The 22,107-nt window shown below is 40.9% G+C and overlaps 1 protein-coding gene across 1 annotated transcript in view; it reads left to right on the top strand.

Annotated features, from left to right (window-relative positions):
* LOC115861928 (growth factor receptor-bound protein 10-like) overlaps nucleotides 1-21,168 on the top strand; it is a 32,708-nt gene extending 11,540 nt beyond the window's left edge. Inside the window, 5 exon segments of the mRNA XM_030873178.2 lie at nucleotides 19,513-19,600; nucleotides 19,602-19,660; nucleotides 19,662-19,869; nucleotides 19,871-20,731; nucleotides 20,965-21,168. Coding sequence (XP_030729038.2) covers nucleotides 19,513-19,600; nucleotides 19,602-19,660; nucleotides 19,662-19,869; nucleotides 19,871-20,731; nucleotides 20,965-21,168 — 1,420 coding nt within the window.
* Nucleotides 21,169-22,107: the final 939 nt, after the last annotated feature.

The raw sequence follows: 22,107 nt of genomic DNA, 5'->3' as shown, positions 1-22,107 counted from the left end.
ATACCTTAAGCCGGGATGATGATGATAAAAGTGCTAGTGATGTAATAATAATAATAATAGCAACAACAACAGCTAATATTTTTTAAGCTTTCATGCCCAAAGTCAGACACTTTACAACTTCCACAATAATTCAGCAAAGTACATATTATTATGATTCCTTGTTTTTTCTGTTGCAAATAAACTAAGGCTCAAAGAGGTTATAAAATGTAACCAACATCAAAAATTCACAAGGTTTGGAGACTGGATTTCAACCCAGGTTCGTCTGGCTGGGTGTCTGAGCCCTAATCACAATGCCACAGGAAGCAACTAGGCACTCTACAAAGTTCATTTCTTTATTTTCTTTCATTAGCTCTCCATCGCTCACAGACTCCCTTCTGGGATTTCCACTAGCCTGTGCCTCAAGCTTACTGACAGCATTACGCACAGATCATTTGCTTTCCTCGGTGCTGCTCGTTGGCAGCAGAAAATGTACTTTTGTGTTCCCTCACTGGGCTTTGTTCCTTCACCAGGTAATCACTACCATATGTCACATACCCTTTCACACAAGTGACCTTATACTGTATTAAATAATTTCCTGAGTGCAGATAAAGGCAAAGTTGATCAAGCCCACTTAGAGGGAAAGAAATCAAGTCACATAACAGAAGAGAAAAGTAAGGGAATTAGAATGGAATCTAGAACTCAGGTCTTAAAAAAGGCTAGGACTTGGCTGGCCAGAGGGATGGGTTTAAAATTGAGCTGCCTTCGGCATGCTGTGTACTTAATGTCCTGGGCTCATAGCTCTTTGGGAAGGTCATCTGTAGCTGGTGTGAAAAACATAACCAGGGACTTACGGTGAAAAGCTCACAGAAGAGGGGACGCTGAACTAAGAATCAAGAGATCTAGGTCCCGTCAGTGAAATTCTACTTCCTTTTGGTGTGACATGGGGCATGTCACATAGCTTTACCACTGACAACAAAATAATGTTCTTCCAATTGACCTCTCAAGTCTCCTCCCACTCAAAAACTCTCTGATCATCCAAAATAAACTTTCTGGGTCAAAATAGGTCTCATAAGAGGCATCTGGAGAAAGAAAGGCTATTTTGTCAGTTGGATATTCTTCTTAAAAGACTATTATTAAAGTCAATATCTGGGGCAGGATTCCTAAGGGCCTCTCTATCCCCATGCTCTGAGGCTTGTGTTTTCTTCAAATGTCCTCCAATCTTTATGAGGTTTCAGAGGGTCTGAGAGAACAGTGTCAGAGTCTTAATGTTCTAGGAGACAGTAAGTTTGGTCTTGAGTGCATCACTTAGAAAACAACAGACAGGAAATAAATCTGATTTCATTTTCTTTGGGGAATAAATTATTTTGTCCTTAGTAAGGACATTTTGATAAATATTTCAATATTTAAAACCGCATAAGGCTTTTTGTTTAATGGCTGCACCGGGGATTATCACCAAAGACACAGGAGGCAATAAATTACAGCTAAGAAAGCACTAGACTTGGAGAAAATGAGAGGGTTTGGATGCTCACAACATGGCTTACGAACTAAGTGACATGAGGTGGTGACTTACCACCGTGAGTGACCCCATGCTCAGGTGAAGTCAGGGTGGAAGGGCCAGCTCTGCCTGTCTTGCCGAGTTGTTGAGGTGGATGAAGTGGGGTGCTCCATGGGACCTACGTGTCGGTGCAGCCCACAGAGTGGGTCCCAAGAGGTTCAATTCTAATGTCTAAATGCTACTTGGAAAGACCTTGAGGACAGGAATTATCACTGTGTTCATTTTTCTGCCTACAAGGTTACCTGTTTCAGTTTGGACACTGTGATGGTTAGTTTAATGCATCAACTTGACCGGCCATGGGATGCCCAGGTATCTGATTACACACTATTTCTGAGTATGTCCGTGAGGGTGTTTCCAGAAAAGATAAGCATTTGAATTGGTGAACTGAGTAAAGCAGATCACCCTCCCCAACACAGGAGAGCATCATTCAATCCATTGAGATTCCGAATGGAACAAAAAGACAGAGGAAGTTTGAATTCATTCATTGCCTGACTGTTGAGCTGGGATGTTGATCTTCTCTTGCCCTCAGAACTCCTGCTTCTCAGGCCTTCAGGCCCAAACTGGAATCTATACCGTCAGCTCTCAGGTCTTCAAATTATACCACTGGCTTTCCTGGATCTCCAGCTTGTAGATTTAAGCCTCCATAATCACATAAGCCAATTCCTTATATTAACTCATATATATATCTATGTACATAAATTATATCTATCTATCTATCTATTCCTCTATGGGTTCTCTTTCTCTGGAGAACTCTGACTAATACAGATGCTAAGCAGGAAGAGAAAGTCCAGAATGATCGATAATAAGCCACGTAATGATTCAAGGATTATTAATAATGCTGATGTTAATAACAGCAACAGCAAGTTAAATGCATTGAATGCTTACAACATGCATCCTGGCTCTTAGTCCTTTGGATACATTAATTTTTTAAACTTATTACAGTAACATAGGAGGTAGGTTACTACCTCTGCTAGTATCTGCATTGAACAGAGAAGGATATTGAAGTCCAAAGGGGTTGAACCCACAGCGGTAAGTGATAGAGCTACATTTCCAACTGAGGTCTGATTTTAGAGTCCATTTGACAAACAAAGCAAGGAGCTAGCCTCACAGCAAGAACAGGTATGGGAAGGAATCATCCTCAGAAATAAGTAGGTAAAAACTTGATACTTAAAATTTTGAGAATTGAGAGAGTCTATAGTCCTACAAATTATCCTGATGTGAGGAAGCTAAATCCCAGGGCAAAGAGAATTTTGACAAAAAAGAGAATTGTACGGAGAATAAAATAGCAACCCTTCTCTTGGTCTTTCTGGTTAAGAGTTATTACCTTCTTGTTAAGGAGGGAATGAATATCTGTATCAGAACTTCACCATGGGGGGGACCTTCAAGATGGCGGGGGAGTAAGACATGGAGATCACCTTCCTCCCCACAGGTACATCAAAAATACATCTACATGTGGAACAACTCCTATAGAACACCCACTGTTGCTGGCAGAAGACCTCAGACTTCCCAAAAGGTGGGGAACAGATGCTCTCAGGCGACCTACATGCAGAGGCAGGACGAGATCCAAAGCTGAACCCCAGGAGCTGTGCGAACAAAGAAGAGAAAGGGAAATTTCTCCCAGCAGCCTCAGGAGCAGCACAATCAACACAATCAACTCCACAATGAGCTTGATGTACCTGCATCTGTGGAATACCTGAATGGACAATGAATCATCCCAAATTGAGGCGGTGGACTTTGGGAGCAACTGTAGACTTGGAGTTTGTTTCTGCATCTAATTTGTTTCTGGTTTTATGTTTATCTTAGTTTAGTATTTAGAGCTTATAATCATTGGTAGATTTGTTTATTGATTTGGTTGCTCTCTTCCTTTTCATATATATATATTTCCTTTTTCCCGTTTTGTGAGTGTGTGTATGTATGTTTCTTTGTGTGATTTTGTCTGTAGAGTTTTGCTTTTACCATTTGTCCTAGGCTTCTGTCTATCTGGTTTTTTGTGTTTTTTTCAGTATAGTTTTTAGCACTTGTTATCATTGGTGGATTTGTTTATGGGTTTGGTTGCTCTCTTCTTTCTTTCTTTCTTTTTTTAATTATTTTTTTTTAATTTTAATAATATATATATTTTTTCTTTTAATAACTTTATTTTATTTATTTTATTCTTTCTTTTTTTTTCTCTCCCTTTTCTTCTGAGCCTTGTGGCTGATAGGGTCTTGGTGCTCTGGCCGGCTGTCAGGCCTGAGCTTCTAACGTGGGAGAGCTGAGTTCAGGACATTGGTCCACACCAATGGACATTGGTCCAGGACCAAATGGTGAAATATCAAATGGCAAAAGGTATCCCAGAGATCTCCATCTCAATGCTAAGATCCAGCTCCACTCAATGACCAGCAAGCTACAGTGCTGGATACCCCATGCCAAGCACCTAGCAAGACAGGAACACAGTCCCACCCATTGGCAGAGAGGCTGCCTAAAATCATAATAAGTTCACAGACACCCCAAAACACACCACGGGACGCAGTCCTGCGCACCAGAAAGACAAGATCCAGCCTCATCCACCAGAACACAGGCACCAGTCCCCTCCACCAGGAAGCCTACACAACCCACTGAAACAACCTTAGCCACTGGGGGCAGACACCAAAAATAATGTGAACTACGAACCTGCAGCCTGGGAAAAGGAGACCTCAAATGCAGTAAGTTAAGCAAAATGAGAAGACAGAGAAATACAGAGCAGATGAAGGAGCAAGGTAAAAACCCACCAGACCGAACAAATGAAGAAGAAATAGGCAGTCTACCTGAAAAAGAATTCAGAGTAATGATAGTAAGATGATCCAAAATCTTGGAAATAGAATGGAGAAAATACAAGAAACGTGTAACAAGGACCTAAAAGAACTAACGAGCAAGCAAACAATGATGAACAACACAATAAATGAAATTTAAAATTCTCTACAAGGAAACAATAGCAGAATAACTGAGGCAGAAGAACAGATAAGTGACCTGGAAGATAAAAGAGTGGAAATAACTACCACAGAGCAGAATAAAGAAAAAAGAAGGAAAAGAATTGAGGACAGTCTCAGAGACCTCTGGGACAACGTTAAACGCACCAACATTCGAATTATAGGGGTCTCAGAAGAAGAAGAGAAAAAGAAAGGGACTGAGAAAATATTTGAAGAGATTATACTTGAAAACTTAGCTAATATGGGAAAGGAATACTTAATGAAGTCCAGGAAGCACAGAGTCCCATTCAGTATAAATCCAAGGAGAAACACGCCAAGACACACATTAATCAAATTATCAAAAATTAAATACAAAGAAAAAATATTAAAAGCAGCATGGATATAGCAACAAAAATCATACAAGGGAATCCCCATAAGGTTAACAGCTCATCTTTCAGCAGAAACTCTGCAAGCCAGAAGGGAGTGGCAGGACATATTTTAAGTGATGAAATGGAAAAACTTACAAACAAGATTACTCTACCCACCAAGGATCTCATTGAGATTAGACAGAGAAATTAAAACCTTCACAGACAAGCAAAAGCTAAGACAATTCAGCACCACCAAACCAGCTTTACAACAAATGCTAAAGGAACTTCTCTAGGCAAGAAACAAAAGAGAAGGAAAAGACCTACAATAACAAACCCCAAACAATTAAGAAGATGCTAATAGGAGCATACATATTGATAATTACCTTAAATGTAAATGGATTAAATGCTCCAACCAAAAGATATAGGCGGGCTGAATGGATACAAAAACAAGACCAATATATATGCTGTCTAAAGAGACCCACTTCAGACCTAGGGACACATACAGACTGAAAGTGAGGGGATGGAAAAAGTTATTCCATGCAAATGGAAATCAAAGGAAAGCTGGAATAAAAATTCTCATAACAGACAAAATAGACTTTAAAATAAAGACTATTACAAGAGACAAAGAAGGACACTACAGATGATCAAGGGATCAATCCACGAAGATATAACAAGGGTAAATATTTATGAACCCAACATAGGAGCACCTCAATACATAAGGCAAATGCTAACAGCCATAAAAGGGGAAATCAACAGTAACACAAAAATAGTAGGGGACTTTAACACCCCACTTTCACCAATGGACAGATCATCCAAAATGAAAATAAATAAGGAAACACAAGCTTTAAATGACACATTAAACAAGATGGAATTAATTGATATTTATAGGACATTCCATCCAAAAACAACAGAATACACTTTCTTTTCAAGTGTGCATGGAATATTCTCCAGGACAGATCATATATTGGGTCATAAATCAAGCCTTGGTAAATTTAAGAATTTGAAATGGTATGAAGTATCTTTTCTGATCACAACACTATGAAACTAGATATCCATTACAGGAAAAAATATGTAAAAAATACAAAAACTTGGAGGCTACACAGTACACTACTAAATAATCAAGAGATCACTGAAGAAATCAGAGGAAATCAAAAAATACCTAGAAACAAATGACAATGAAAACATGATGACCCAAAATCTACGGGATGCAGCAAAGCAGTTCTAAGAGGGAAGTTTATAGCAATACAATCCTCCCTCAAGAAACAAGAAGCATCTCAAATAAACAACCTAACCTTACACCTAAAGCAATTAGAGAGAGAAGAACAAAAATAAACCCAAAGCTAACAGAACGAAAGAAATCATAAAGATCAGATCAGAAATATATGAAAAAGAAATGAAGGAAACGATAGCAAAGATCAATAAAACTAAAAGATGTTTTTTTGAGAAGGTAAACAAAAATGATAAACCATTAGCCAGACTCATCAAGAAAAAAAAAGGGAGAAGACTCAAATCAATAGAATTAGAAATGAAAAAGGAGAAGTAACAACTGACACTGCAGAAATATAAAGGATCATGAGAGATTACTACAAGCAACTATATGCCAATAAAGTGGACAACCTAGAAGAACAAATTCTTAGAAAAGCACAACCTTCTGAGACTGACTAGGAGAAATAAAAAATATAAACAGACCAATCACAAGCACTGAAATTGAGACTGTGATTAAAATCCTTCCAACAAACAAAAGCCCAGGACCAGATGGCTTCACAGTAGAATTCTAACAAATATTTAGAGAAGAGCTAATAACACCTATCCTTCTCAAACTCTTCCAAAATTTAGCAGAGGGAGGAACACTCCCAAACTCATTCGATGAGGCCACCATCACCCTGATACCAAAACCGACAAAGATGTCATGAAAAAGGAAAACTACAGGCTAATATCACTGATGAACATAGATGCAAAAATCCTCAGCAAAATACTAGCAAACAGAATCCAACAGCACATTAAAAGGATCATACACCATGATCAAGTGGGGTTTATCCCAGGAATGCAAGGATTCTTCGATATATGCAAATCAATCAATGTGATAAACCATATTAAGAAATTGAAGGAGAAAAACTATATGATCATCTCAATAGATGCAGAGAAAGCTTTCAACCAAATTCAATATCCATTTATGATAAAAACCTTCCAGAAAGCAGGCATGGAGGAAACTTACCTCAACATGATAAAGGCCGTATATGACAAACCCACAGCCAACATTGTTCTTAATGGTGAAAAACTGAAACCATTTCCACAAAGATCAGGAACAAGACAAAGTTGCCCACTCTCACCATTGTTATTCAGCATATTCTGGAAGTTTTAGTCAGAGCAATCAGAGAACAAAAAGAAATAAAAGGAATCCAAATAGGAAAAGAAGAGGTAAAACTGTCACTGTTTGCAGATGACGTGATACTATACATAGAGAAACCTAAAGATGCTACCAGAAAACTGCTAGAGCTAATCAATGAATTTGGTAAAGTAGCAGGATAGAAAATTAATGGACAGAAGTGTTTTGCATTCCTATACACTAATGATGAAAAATCTGAAAGAGAATTTAAGGAAAAACTCCCATTTACCATTGCAACAAAAAGAATAAAATACCTAGGAATAAACTTACCTAAGGAGACAAAAGACCTGTATGCAGAAAATTATAAGACACTGATGAAATAAATTAAGATGATACAAACAGATGGAGAGAGAAACCATATTCTTGGACTGGAAGAATCAACATTGTGAAAATCACTATACTGCCCAAAGCAATCTACAGATTCAATGCAATCCCCATCAAACTACCAATGGCATTTTTCACAGAACTAGAACAAAAAGTTTCACAATTTGTATGGAAACACAGAAGACCCCGAATAGCCAAAGCAGTCTTGAGGGAAAAAAATGGAGCTGGAGGAATCAGACTCCCTGACTTCAGACTATATTCAAAGCTACAGTAATCAAGACAGTATGCTACTGGCACAGAAACAGAAATATAGATCAATGGAACAGGATAGAAAGCCCAGAGATAAACCCACGCACATATGGTCACCTTATCTTTGATAAAGGATGCAAGAATATACAATGGAGAAAAGATAGCCTCTTCAGTAAGTGGTGCTGGGAAAACTGGACAGCTACATGTAAAAGAATGAAATTAGGGCTTCCCTGGTGGCGTAGTGGTTGAGAGTCTGCCTGCTGATGCAGGGGACACAGGTTCGTGCCCCGGTCAGGGAGGATCCCGCATGCTGCGGAGCGGCTGGGCGTGTGAGCCATGGCCGCTGAGCCTGCACATCCAGAGCCTGTGCTCCGCAACGGGAGAGGCCCCAATAGTGAGAGCCCCGCGTACCGCAAAAAAAAAAAAAAAAAAAAAAGAAAAAAGAATGAAATTAGAACACTTTCTAACACTATACACAAAAATAAACTCAAAATGGATTAAAGACCTAAATGTAAGGCCAGACACTATTAAACTCTTAGTGGAAAACATAGGTATTACACTGTATGACATAAATCACAGCAAGATCCTTTTTGACCCAGCTCCTACAGGAATGGAAATAAAAACAAAAATAAACAAATGGGACCTAATGAAACTTCAAAGCTTTTGCACAGCAAAGGAAACCATAAACAAGACAAAAAGCCAACCCTCAGAATGGCAGAAAATATTTGCAAACAAAGTAAATGACAAAGGATTAATCTCCAAAATATACAAGCAGCTCATGCAGCTCAATATCAAAAAAACAAACAATCCAATCCAAAAATGGGCAGAAGACCTAAATAGACATTTCTCCACAGAAGATATACAGATTGCCAACAAACACATGAAAGGATGCTCAACATCACTAATCATTAGAGAAATGCAAATCAAAAGTACAATGAGGTATCACCTCACACCAGTCAGAATGGCCATCACCAAAAAGTCTACAAACAATAAATGCTGGAGAGGGTGCAGAGAAAAGGGAACCCTCTTGCATTGTTGGTGGGAATGTAAATTGATACAGCCACTATGGAGAACAGTATGGAGGTTCCTTAAAAAACTAAAAATAGAACTACCATATGACCCAGCAATCCCACTTCTGGGCATATACCCTGAGAAAATCATCATTCAAATAGAGTCATGTACCAAAATGTTCATTGCAGCTCTATTTACAATAGCCAGGACATGGAAGCAACCTAAGTGTCCATCAACAGATGAATGGATAAAGAAGATGTGGCACATATATACAATGGAATATTACTCAGCCATAAAAAGAAATGAAATTGAGCTATTTGTAGTGAGGTGGTTGGACCTAGAGTCTGTCATACAGACTGAAGTAAGTCAGAAAGAGAAAAACAAATACCGTATGCTAACACATATATATGGAATTTAAAAGAAAAAGGGTTCTGAAGAACCTAGGGGCAGGACAGTAATAAAGCCGCAGACATAGAGAATGGACTTGAGGACATGGGGAGGGGGAAGGGTAAGGTGGGACAAAGTGAGAGAGTGGCATGGATATATGTACACTACCAAATGTAAAATAGATAGCTAGTGGGAAGTAGCTGCATAGCACAGGGAGATTAGCTCAGTGCTTTGTGTCCAACTAGAGGGGTTGGATAGGGAGGTTGGGAAGGTGATGCAAGAGGGAGGAGATACGGGGATATATGTATACGTATAGCTGATTCACTTTTTTTATAAAGCAGAAACTAACACACGATTGTAAAGCAATTATACTCCAATAAAGATGTTAAAGAAAAAACAAAAAACTTCACCCTGTGCAGGCACACTTTATTTTGTGCTTCACTTTATTGTGCTTTGCAGATAGTGCATTTTTTTGCAAATTAAAGTTTTGTAGCCACCATGGGTCAAGAAGTCTATTGGTGCCATTTTGGGGACAGCTTGTGCTCACTTCCTGTCCTTGTCTCACATTTTGGTAATTCTCACAATATTTCAAACCATTTCAGTATTTTTTTATATGTTATGATGATCTGTGATCAGTGATCTTTGATGTTACTATTGCAAAAAGATCACAACTAGCTGAAGTCTCAGTTGATAGTTACCATGTTTTAGCAATAAAATTAAGGTATATATGCTTTTTTTAGACATAATGCTATCACACGCTCAATAGGCTACTTTTACATGCACTGGGAAACAAAAATAATTATGACTCATTTTATTGCAATATTCATTTTATTGCAATGATTTGGAATGGAACCCGCGGTATCTCTGAGGCATGCCTGTAAAGCCACTTTATGCTAGTCAATCTATAGTGAAGTATGTATGGTACCTAGTTCAGATGTGGGTTCGGTCATCCCTAATGAATCCTTTAGCTATCTTTGCACACAGCTCCTCTTCAAGATCTCCTCCAGGTTATGTGTAGATCCGGAGTTGGCATACTTTTACTGTAAAGGGCGAAACAGTAAATATGTTCAGCTTTGCAGGCCATGCAGTCTCTCTCACAACCACTCAACTCTTCCAGTGCAATGTGAAATCAACCACAGACAATATGTAAATGAATGGCTATGGCTGTGTTCCAATAAAACTTTATCTACAAAAGATAAGCAGCAGGTTGTTTGCCAACCCTTGGTATATGATGGGTATTTGTACTAGGTAAGGTGACCAACTCATCCCATTTTGCTCAGGACTGTTTCAGGTTTAGCAATGAAATTCCTATGTTCCATGAAACCCCTTATTCTGAGACAAAGCAGGAAGGTTGGTTAACATGGACTATTAGGTGGGTTCTATTTGTAATTTACAATTAAGTTGAGACGTAGAATACAGCAAATGAGATAAGAATCACTCTTTTTTCCCTAAAAAATGTTTTGGCTAAGCTTATATCTGTCAGCATAAATTTATAAATTACAAGTGCATTCTGTAAACCCCACATATTATGTACATACGAGGACAGGCACCAGATCACAATTTTCCTTTCTTCCGCTTCTGTACAGGGATTTCCCACTTCCTCTCATAGTTAGTCCCATCTTCAGACAAAGCTACAGTCTGAGTGTTGGCAAGGTGTCTGGACATCTCAGGAGATAAAAGTGAAGTTATAATAGAATTGTCATTCTTGAACTAATTATAATATTATTGTTCCATATTAGAGCAAGCCCCAGAGAGTCTGCTGAACTTTGGGGGATAAACAAGAGAGCATCTTCAGCGATTGAGGGAATACAGAGAAAAAGCAACCCCAGAGCACTAATGGACTGTCTCCAGCTATGCTAGTGGGTGTGCCTATTTCTTCTTTAATAGAGATGTCCAGGAGTTTTAGTTGTACTTAGTGAGAGGAACAGGGAAAAATACATCTAGTCTATCTTCCCCAAAGTGGAAATACCCCTTTCCATGGTTTTTATAATTGAAAAATAACTCCTGGTCTAGAGAATAGAAGCCTAATTTGAATCAAAATGTCATGACTCACTGCCTAATTCCCAGACTGGGTTTCCCTTGAGGACAGGTTTTGGAAAAAAAAAGTAAGAAGTACACATATTGGATCTTTTAGGCAACTTTCCTGAAGCTATTTATCAGGGTTATTTTTCCCTTAGGAAAGTGAGATACTCAGACTTTTTGAGGATCACTGGACACTAGCTATATGTTACACCAGTTCTTGGGAACTCTGTAGACCATGGTTTTCCACTGGTCAGAATATCGTCTTACAGGGGTCAATGGAGGTTTGAGCCACAAATGCCTCTCATAGTTCTAGTCGGTCACAAACCCTTTTTGTCATCAATTATCTGGTTCATGAGCATAGAGTTGCTACATATATCCTCTATCCTGGATAAACATGCTTTCTATATTTAATATAAGGTCTATTAAGGTAGGAAGAGCCAAGTTGAGGCCCCTGAAGCTCTCTAGCTACAAAAATAATAATGCAAATGTATTACAATTTCTGTGGAGAAATTCCTACTATAAAAATTCTTGAAAGATACAGGGATAGTGATTTCTGTTTTATTTTTACTTAACTCTCAAATTTGGCCAGAGTCAGTTGGTCTTGGACTGGTCTTAGAGAATGAAAATTAACCTAAGCTTAGCAGGTGGTGACATCAATCACATCTACTATTTGGAAGTACTCTTTTTCCAAGAGCAAATCAATAAAAGTCCTCCTATTGAGCCACTGGAATACAGTTTATTTTACCTAGCTAGATACCTTGCATTGTGTCATCACCATCTTAGCTCAGAATTATTTCAACTGTTTGGCACTTGCCACAATTTAGTATACAGAGACATGACTATCTTACCTTCTCATAAGATATCACATAGGTCAAATATATTGGTGACATGAGCTCCTAGAATCCGAAGAGAAGCAGGTTCTTTGGCCTTAATAAAACTCATGTATATCATGGAGTAGGAGATCAATTCTGTGAAAATATAACAGCCTTCTATTTCATGGTCAGAGATAGGTTGGAATTTTTTTTTCCAAAGTAAAGGACACATTATTTCACCTTGAACTGTGTACTATTAAGAACATATACTTTATTTGGATGGATATTTAAAGCTAATAATTGAATAATCAGAAAGATTTCTGTAGTTGATTAAAACCCCATGTCCTAAACCCCAGGACCTGTGAATGTGACCTTATTTGGAAAAAGGGTCTTTATAGATGTAATTAAGTCAAGGATCTTGAGATGAGATCATCCTGGATTTAGGGCATACCCTAAATCTAAGGACAGTGTCCTTATGAGAAAAGGGAAAGATATAAGCAGACACAGAGGGGAAAGCAGCATGAAGACAGAAGCAGATATTGGAGTGATATATCTACAAACCAAGGAATGCCCAGGATTGCTGCGACCACCAGAAGCTAGAGAAAAGCATGGAGTGGATTCTCCCTCAGAGCCTCCAGGAGGAACCAACCCTGCTGACACTTTGATTTTTGACTCTGGCCTCCAGAAATGGGAGGGAATAAATTCCTATTGTCAAGCAACCAAGGCTATGGTAACTTGTTACAACAGCTGTAGGAAACTAATACAATGTCCCAATCTGAATTGGGCCCAGAACAAAAGAAGTTTCCCTAGACAGTCCAGATTGCAGTTTAAGCAGATCCAGTGGATGGTACTTAAAATTTTTGAAGCAGATCAAGGTATTATATGAGACTATGACAATCTCCAGTAGGGGAATCTCAGACCACTGGGGTTTTGTAGAGTTATTCTTCAGCAAGAAGTTATTCTCCTTTACAGAAAGAGCTTTTGTTTTGTTATTGAGCCTTAATAAAAATTTATCTGGTTATACAAAACCAGCTGACCATAGGCCCCGAGTTACTCATTAGGATCTGTGTGTTTATTCCACTTAGCAAAACAACGTCATGTAGAATTACACAAAGGTTAGGTCTCAGCAGGCCCTGAAGGCACAGTTGAGTTGTATCAGGATATGACTCACATCTCTCATATACCTACTTCTGCCATACCATATTAAGCAAAATTCTCAATTGGTCAATGTTTAGGCCAAAAGAGTAAGTGACTTCTTCAATTTGCAGAAGCTACTAAACACTCCCATCCAAAGCTGTGTCATAGAGATGAAAACAAATCCTGATTCAGCACAGCCTAAAGTGACAGGAGAAAGCACACATTCTCCTGAGACACAGAAAAAGGAGCCCATGATTTTGTTTTTGCTTGTAAACTGGATTACAGTGAGGGTGCCAGCACAATGCTGAAAAAAATTCAACCAACAGCACAGAAAAATATAGAACATCAGAGAGTATAAGTGAAGAATGTCATGAGAGAAAAAGATCAAAGGGAGGAAGGAAAGGATAAAGAAGGCTTGAGAAGAATGTCAGAGGTCCCAATGGGAGAAAAAATAAAAATGACATTCTATGTACCTCAACATAATACAGGCCATATATGACAAGTCCACAGCTAACATCATACTCAGCGATGAAAAACTGAAATCTTTTCCTCTAAGATAGGAACAAGACAAGGATGCCCCCTTTCACCACCTTTATTTGACATAGTATTGAACACAGTATTAGAAGTCCTAGCCAGAGCAATTAGGCAAGAAAAAGAAATAAGAGGCCTCCAAATCAGAAAGGCAGAAGTAAAACTGTCATTATTTGCAGATGACATCACAAATAGAAAACTCTAAAGACTCTACCAAAAGACTATTAGAACTCTAAAGACTCTACCAAAAGACTATTAGAACTAATAAACAAATTCAGTAAATGTGGAGGATACAAAATCAATATGCAAAAATCTGTTGCATTTCTATACACTAACAGCCAACTATCAGAAAGAGAAATTAAGAAAATGATCCCATTTATAATTGCAGCTCAGTTAACTCATTCCAGGTGGCTTTCTTGGGGGAATGCCTGATAATTTGTCTGAAGGAATTCCTGGAGTAGAAGGGGGCATGGTAGAAATGACAGGAGTGTCTAGGCTTAATAAAAATCTTAGTGATGTTGAAGTTCTTAAAGCTATGCCAGCTCCAGAAGTTATGAAGACCTTCCAGGATATGGCCCAGAACCTTACAGAGAAATTGAAATAACAAAATAATCCAATGATTACCATAATGTATAATATTGGTATTCCCACCAGATCTCCTTGGTTCCTTTAATTCTACGGTTTGGAGCCAGGGCTTTAAGGAGATTTTGCTCTCAATAACCAGCACCTGTAGCTCTTTTTTCAACAGACTGTCCTTGGTAGGTTCTGGGAATTTCCTTGCCTCTAAGCCAATGACTGATGAATTTGGGAGTTGGAAAGCTCTGTGACCCTTGCCTTGGGTCAAGCCAGTGCTGAGGTGCAAATTGCACCCCAGAGATCTCCTTTGGGATAAACTGAACTGATTCTCTGTAACACTTTGCCTGAAACCATGTCCTTATTTGGCTTCCTCCCCTTCCTTTTCCTGCTTTCATCACTTTTCCACAAATTTTCCCTTGGGATTACTTCATAAATCTCCTGTACTATGCTGACTTAGAGTCATATTTTGGGGTGGTTGACCTAAGACACTTATCAATATGTTCAGTAAATGGCCAGTTAAATTTGGAAGTCAAGCCTAATGCCCTTAATCAAATAAAGCTATTGCTGAAAGAAAAACAACCCAGATCACTTAAATTAAGTTCAGAATAATACAAATAGCAAATATTTGGCCTTCTAATCAAGTAAGTTGGGAGACTTTGAAGATGATCCTTACAGCCTGCCCCAAAGCTGCAGGAACATTTTAAAACTGATTTGCCATTGGGCTTTTCAAGTATGCTTTCTTACTAAGAATTATAAAATTTATACAATTATGATATGTGAAAAATATTTAAAACACCAATGAATGCAGATGGTAATTCACAAATTTTTTTCTTTACTAATGATTTTGTTGGTTTCTTTAAATTGGTTGCTGTATGAGTTTTCTAGGGCTATCATAACAAAGTACCACCGAGTGGGTGGATTAAACAATAGAAATTTATTTTTTCATAGTTCTGGAGGCTGGAAGTCCAAGACCAAGCTATCAACAGGTTTGACTTTTTCTAAGGCTCCTCTCCTTGGCTTGCAGGTGGCTGTCTTCTCACTGTGCCGGCAAGTCCTTGGTGTTTCTTTGTGTGTTCAAATTTCCTCTTCTTATAAGGACATCAGTCATATTGTATTAGGCCCACCCTAACTGCTTCATTTTAGCTTACTCACTCTTTAAAAGGCCTTATCTCCAAATACATTCACATTCTGAGGTATTGGGGTTTAGGACTTCAACATAAGAATGAGGGGCACAATTTAGTCCATAACCATTGCCTATGGCATAAGAATTCGAGTGTGAAATATTTCTTGTTCTACTTTGAATAGAAAATGGTTTAATCAGAGAGAGGCCTCTATTATTCGTTATTTACATAGGTAAAGCCAAAGTTTGGCTTAAGGCTATGGAGTTATTTTGATTTGTTATTAAACATTATTTTGTTAAAAATATTTATTTTGATAATAAACAGTAGGGGCCACTTGTGTAGGATTTGAGTGGGGATTTAAATTACCTAGTGGGAATACAGCCATCTTTTTATTATTTTATATTACATAAGCCTCCAAGAAGAAATCAGGAATAGGCTGGCTGATAATTAAAATCTTACAATGTGGTAAAGGGCATCACTTTATAATTATACAGTAGGGTTGATTTACTATCAAGTAATATCATCTCTGTTTCTATCCAAAATATAACTGAAGCATTTTTTTAAAAAGAACAAGAAAGTTAGTGAGAGACAGTTGAAAGACTGTTGTAACTCTACACATGCAGGACCACCAGGCGCTAAAATACTCATGTATGACATTTTGGGTCGTCCCAATGATTAAGCACCCCACAGTTACCTAAGTGTGGCAGAAAGCAAAGAAGACGTGGAGTAGTGGGCTGTGGTGTGGTAAGCCATCAGTATTACCTACAGTCCAGACCTGTTGCAAAGAAAATGACTAGAGACTTTACCCAGAATTTCCTTCCTCATTGTTCCACATAAATGTTTTAACTAACTTCCTTATTTTTCTGTTTCCACCAACATAGCATATGCATTTGTAACGTCAACTGAAAAAAAACCGCACAACCTAAGAGTTGAGAATTATGTTCTATTTGGTGGACAAAAGTGAGGACTTAAGTCTGTGTCAGTCTGAAGAGGTAAGAGAGGAGCCAGGATATATAGGACTTTTTGCAACAAAAACCAAGTAGTCAGAACATCAAAAGATTACCGTTAATTAAAGAAAACCAGACATCTCAAGTCAATGAATTTAGCACTTTTCTGTGCATGGGAAGATACAATAGTCTGGGCTCATTGAAATCATTCCTTTGATATGCACCTCAGCTATATGGGGCCAGTATCCTGTGTTTTTCCCATCCTGAGTCTCTTCAGGGTACACCATTAAGGAGTGGCTACAGTGGCTGATGGCTTGATGGCAGGCATCCTGTTTCTATCCTGTGTTCCTTCAGGGTGCACCGTCAGGCCACTGTAATGTGATGGCTTGATGACTGCAACATCTTTTGTTTACTGATGTGGCAGGCAACACTTTTTCACTCACAGTAATTATTTTGTGGGTTTTCAATGTATCAGAATAAAATTGCTACAAAACCAAAAAACAAAAACAGGAATAGATGTTAGCCACAGGTCTTGGGAGCTTGATTAAAAAGGAGAGGTTTTACTGCCATGGTCTGGGGAGTAGAATATTTTTCGTTGTAAAAGGGTGAGTTGTTTTTAAGTTATGCAGAAGCCTTTTGCCTTTGTGCATTTTGTTTTGTTTTTGTTTTTGAAGTGCAGGTCTGGGAAATGGTAAGGCGGGATGTGGTGGGTATGTTTCTCTTGTTTTGGCTACTCATGATTGTAAGAACCTTACATTTTGAGGGAATTTCACACTGGGTGTCCTGGTAGGAAACCAAGTATGTCTCAGCTCTGCCTGCCAAAGCAGAAGGGTCAAGTTCATTTGAAAGTCATGGCAGTGAGGGAGTGGGCAGGTGATCGAGCTTTAGCCAATAAGATACATGCCACCAGTCTTTTGAATCTTGGCAGCACAGTTGCGGGTTTCAGAGTTTTGAGTTGACAGCACCTGTGGAAGGATAACACTTGTACTGTCAGTTTGCGTGTCCAAGTGGCAGCCGTGCCAGTAGAAGTGGTCTAACCTAACTTCATCCTATGGTTTGAACTTGCATGTATTTTTTTTTTTTTTTGCGGTACGCGGGCCTCTCACTGTTGTGGCCTCTCCCGCTGTGGAGCACAGGCTCCGGACGCACAGGCTCAGCGGCCGTGGCTCACGGGCCTAGCCGCTCCGCGGCACGTGGGATTTTCCCGGACCGGGGCACGAACCCGTGTCCCCTGCATCGGCAGGCGGACTCTCAACCACTGCGCCACCAGGGAAGCCACCTGCATGTATTTTTTGAACTCAGTCTTCCTTGGTTTAGCCCTTTTCTGAGCCTGGCTATCGGGTCTTCCTATGAATTTTGATAGTTGCTCTAAATCCTTCCAAATACATTGCTGTTTGCATGAGTTAGCTAAATTCTTCTGCTATGGTTTCTAGCAATATATTTGACTAATAAACTCTCTTTTAACATTCATTCTCTCATCTTTCCCTCCTTTTATACCAAGTAGGAATAATTGGCTAATTCTCCCATCCGGGCCTAGAAATCTTTCTTTTCTACCTTTTCTGGAATTTTCTCACTTTGAGTGTCCTCCCTCCCATACACGTTAGCAAGTGTTGATGCTAACCGACACCTCCTGTTGGCGCTTTCCTCTGCCCTTTGGTATAGGGCAGTCTTTTGGCCCACCCTCTGTGTCTTTGGCCTCATTCCTCTGTCTTCATCACTTCCTCATCCTTCCTGTTTACACCCAGCTCAGGGCTTCTTCTTCCTTATTCACAAACTCCCTTGTTTATTAAATTGTATATCATCTAAAGCACCTGTTCCAAATGTGATGTCTTTGGCTAACTGCAGCCCTGCTCCAAGGCTCAGCCCAAGACTGGCTGTTCCTCTGTCTCAAAACTCCATCCGAAACCATTCTGTCTCATCAAGATGTCTCTTTATCTCTGGACTCAACCTCTCTCTTGTGTATTTCAACATAGTTACCATCCTTTCTACAAATATTGATTGTATCATTGTTACCCTAATCCATTTGTACTGAAGTCTCAGAAGCACCTTTTGTACATTCCTAATGCCCACCAAGCTTCACCTTCAACATTTCTCATCTCTATTCCTTCCTTTTCATCTATCACTTCCTTCTTTCAGACCATCTTCATTTGACATTAGGATAATTTCTAAAACAATTATCTTTCTTTTAATGACCTTTGCTCTAGTTTTTCTCGCAAACAGACGATAAAGATTAACGATCAAAAATACAATGAACACAATATGAATATTTAATAATCAGGTACTCATTTACCTTAAGATAAACATTATCCTTTTTCAAATTATAATCATGTTATTCCAGCATGAATTACTTTGTGAGAAGCTCATCACTAAGCACCAAGTGTGAATTGATTCTCTCTCTGATACTATTGGGCATAGTAGAGGGATGTTTTGGAAGTCAAAATTTTGTTCTATAGAGAACTTTGTCTTATTCAGAGTCAATGGCTAAGACATGCCCCCATAACTATGCAGCTGGCGTTTAGAATTGGAAAGGACCTTAAAGATTATTTAGGTCAATTGCCTCAATAAGTAAGAAAACTGAAACAAAAAAGGTAAAGTCATTTGTCAAAAGCAGAGCTACGGGAGGAGGCAGGGAGGGACGCGAGCGGCGCGCAGCGGCGGGCTGGGTGCTCGGAGGCCGTGGAGCCCCGCGCGGAGCCCAAAGTTTGCGCGCGGCCCCCGGGCGGCAGCGCGCGGGGGCCGGGACAGCCCTGCGCGCCGCCCTCGCCCCGCTAGACCCGCGCCTCCCCAGCTGCGCCGAGGGTCGCGGGCGGCCAGGCGGAGGCGGCCGGGAGCGGCGCTGAGGCAGCTTTGGAGTTGGGCACCATGCTGAGCCCAAGGAGGGGGCTGCGGGGGGCGACGGCCCCGTGACCGTGACCGGCCGCCGCTTCTCACCTGGGTCCTCTCGGTCCAGCCAGGCGGCCACCAGACACCCAGAGCCCCAGAAAAACCCCGACAGGTGCCGCGGCCCAGTCCACGCGATTTGAAGACGGCAGGAAGGAACCGATAGCTTTAGCGGTCGGCCCAGAGTCCTTTCTGCACATCCATACTACCAGGACCAGGTGGAGCAGACATCTCCTCGCCGTCCTGGAAATCTGGCAGGACCCGGCTTCCCAGCGCCGCCTGAACGGCTGGCGAATCACCAAGCCGCCTGCAGCAGGAGGACCAGCAGTTGAGGACGTCGTCTCCGCCGGCCGTCCCCGACCCCTTCCCCGAGCTCTGCGGCCCCGGGAGCCCCCACTGCGCTCACGCCGGGCTCCTTACCTCCTGGCCCGGCTGCTGCGAAGCAGGATGTTAGTCTTTAGCGAAGACGGGACGAGCAAAGTGGTGGAGATTCTGGCGGACACGACAGCCAGGGACCTGTGCCAGTTGCTGGTTTACAGAAGTCACTGTGTGGACGACAACAGCTGGACTCTGGTGGAGCATTACCCGCACCTGGGATTAGAAAGGTGCTTGGAAGACCATGAGCTTGTGGTCCAGGTAGAGAGCAGCATGGCAAGTGAAAAGTAATTTTTTATTCAGGAAGAATTATGCAAAATACGAGTTTTTAAAAAATCCCACGAATTTCTTCCCAGAACAGATGGTTACCTGGTGCCAGCAGTCAAATGGCAGTCAGACCCAGCTTTTGCAGAATTTTTTAAACTCCAGTAGTTGTCCCGAGATTCAAGGGTTTTTGCACGTGAAGGAGCTGGGAAGGAAGTCGTGGAAGAAGCTGTACGTGTGTTTGCCGCGATCCAGCCTCTATTGCTCCACAAAGGGAGCTTCAAAGGAGCCCAGACACTTGCAGCTGCTGGCCGACCTGGAGGACAGCCGCATCTTCTCCCTGATGGCCGGAAGGAAGCAGTACGGTGCCCCCACGGACTACGGCTTCTGCATAAAGCCAAACAGAGTCAGGAACGAAGCCAAGGAGCTGCAGTTGCTCTGTGCCAAGGACGAGCAGAGCCGGACGTGCTGGATGACGGCCTTCAGGCTCCTCAAGTATGTAAGGCTCCTTTACCAGAACTACAGAATCCCTCATCAGAGGAAGGCCGTGCTGTCCCCCTTCTCAACTCCAGTGCGCAGTGTCTCTGAGAACTCCCTTGTGGCCATGGATTTTTCTGGGCAAACGGGAAGAGTGATCGAGAATCCGGCTGAGGCTCAGAGTGCAGCCCTGGAAAAGGGCCACGCCTGGAGGAAGCGAAGCAAGCGGATGAATATCCTCGAGAGCCAAAGCCCCCTCCACCCTTCCAGCCTAAGTACAGTGATTCACAGGACGCAGCACTGGTTTCACGGCAGGATCTCCAGGGAGGAGTCACACCGGATCATTAAGCATCAGGGACTCGTGGATGGGCTTTTTCTCCTCCGTGACAGCCAGAGTAATCCAAAGGCATTTGTCGGGCTTCCCTGGTGGCGCAGTGGTTGAGAGTCCGCTTGCCGACACAGGGGACACAAGTTCGTGTCCCGGTCCAGGAAGATCCCACATGCTGCAGAGTAGCTGGGCCCGTGAGCCATGGCCGCTGAGCCTGCGCGTCCGGAGCCTGTGGTCTGCAACGGGAGAGGCCACAGCAGTGAGAGGCCCACGTACCGCAAAAACAAACAAACAAACAAAAAAACACAAAGGCATTTGTCCTCACATTGTGTCATCATCAGAAAATTAAAAATGTCCAGATCTTACCTTGCGAGGATGACGGGCAGACCTTCTTCAGGCTTGACGACGGGAACACCAAATTCTCTGACCTGATCCAGCTTGTTGACTTTTACCAGCTGAACAAAGGGGTCCTGCCTTGCAGACTGAAGCACCACTGCATCGGGGTAGCCTTATGACATCAGGTCTACCCTGGCTGCAGGCTGGAGGACGCTGACACTGGAGTGAAGAGGTCTGTGCATCATTCAGAACACACGTCTGTCTGCACCTTGGGGCTCGAAGCAAGATGGGTGTGTTCGGTGCTGACCGACCACGACCACGATCGACTGGTTTGTTGGACTTGACGATGATTTGCTGCTGCAGGTCCAGCAGGGCCGCACCCCTCTCGCTGGCCTCATTGGGGAGGTTGGAAGACAGCAGACTCGAGAATAAACTGGAATGATGTTCTTGGCTGGGCCATGGAGGAACACAAGCTGGAGAGAAGTGATTGGAAATGAACTCTCACCCTGGAATAATCTTGACAATTAAAACTGATATGTTTAAAAAAAAAAAAAAAGCAGAGCTAAAATTTAACTCCCTGCCAGTTGCCTCCCATTCCTTTATTTATTTTTATTGTTTAAATTGTGTTTTAAAAACACATAACATAAAACTACTTTTTTGTCTGTTTCTCTTTTTTCTGCTTTTTGATTCTATTTGTTTATTTTTAATTGAATGAAAGATTCTTTAGATTCTATAGTGCTTTACAATTTTCAAAAGTCTCACACACATGATTTCATATAGTCCCATAATAATCCTTCTTTTTTCCCCCTACCCCTATATTGCCCCTTCCCCCTTCCCTCTCTGCACTGGTAACCACTAGTTTGTTCTCTATGTCTGTGAGTCTGCTTTTTTTTTGTTTTATTCACTAGTTGGTTGTATTTTTTAGATTCCACATATAAGTGATATCATACAGTATTTGTCTTTCTCTACCTGACTTATTATACCTAGTATAATGCCCTCCAAGTCCATGCATGTTGCCAAAAATGGTAAAATTTCATTCTTTTTATGGCTGAGTAGTATTCCATTGTATATGTATATACATATATATGTGATATGTACATACATATATATGTGATACA

This window comes from Globicephala melas, chromosome 2 (genome assembly GCF_963455315.2).
Source record: "Globicephala melas chromosome 2, mGloMel1.2, whole genome shotgun sequence".
NCBI classification, from domain to species: Eukaryota; Metazoa; Chordata; class Mammalia; order Artiodactyla; family Delphinidae; genus Globicephala; species Globicephala melas.
Note: the sequence above shows the minus strand (reverse complement) of the source record. Positions and strands in the feature narration are given on the sequence as shown.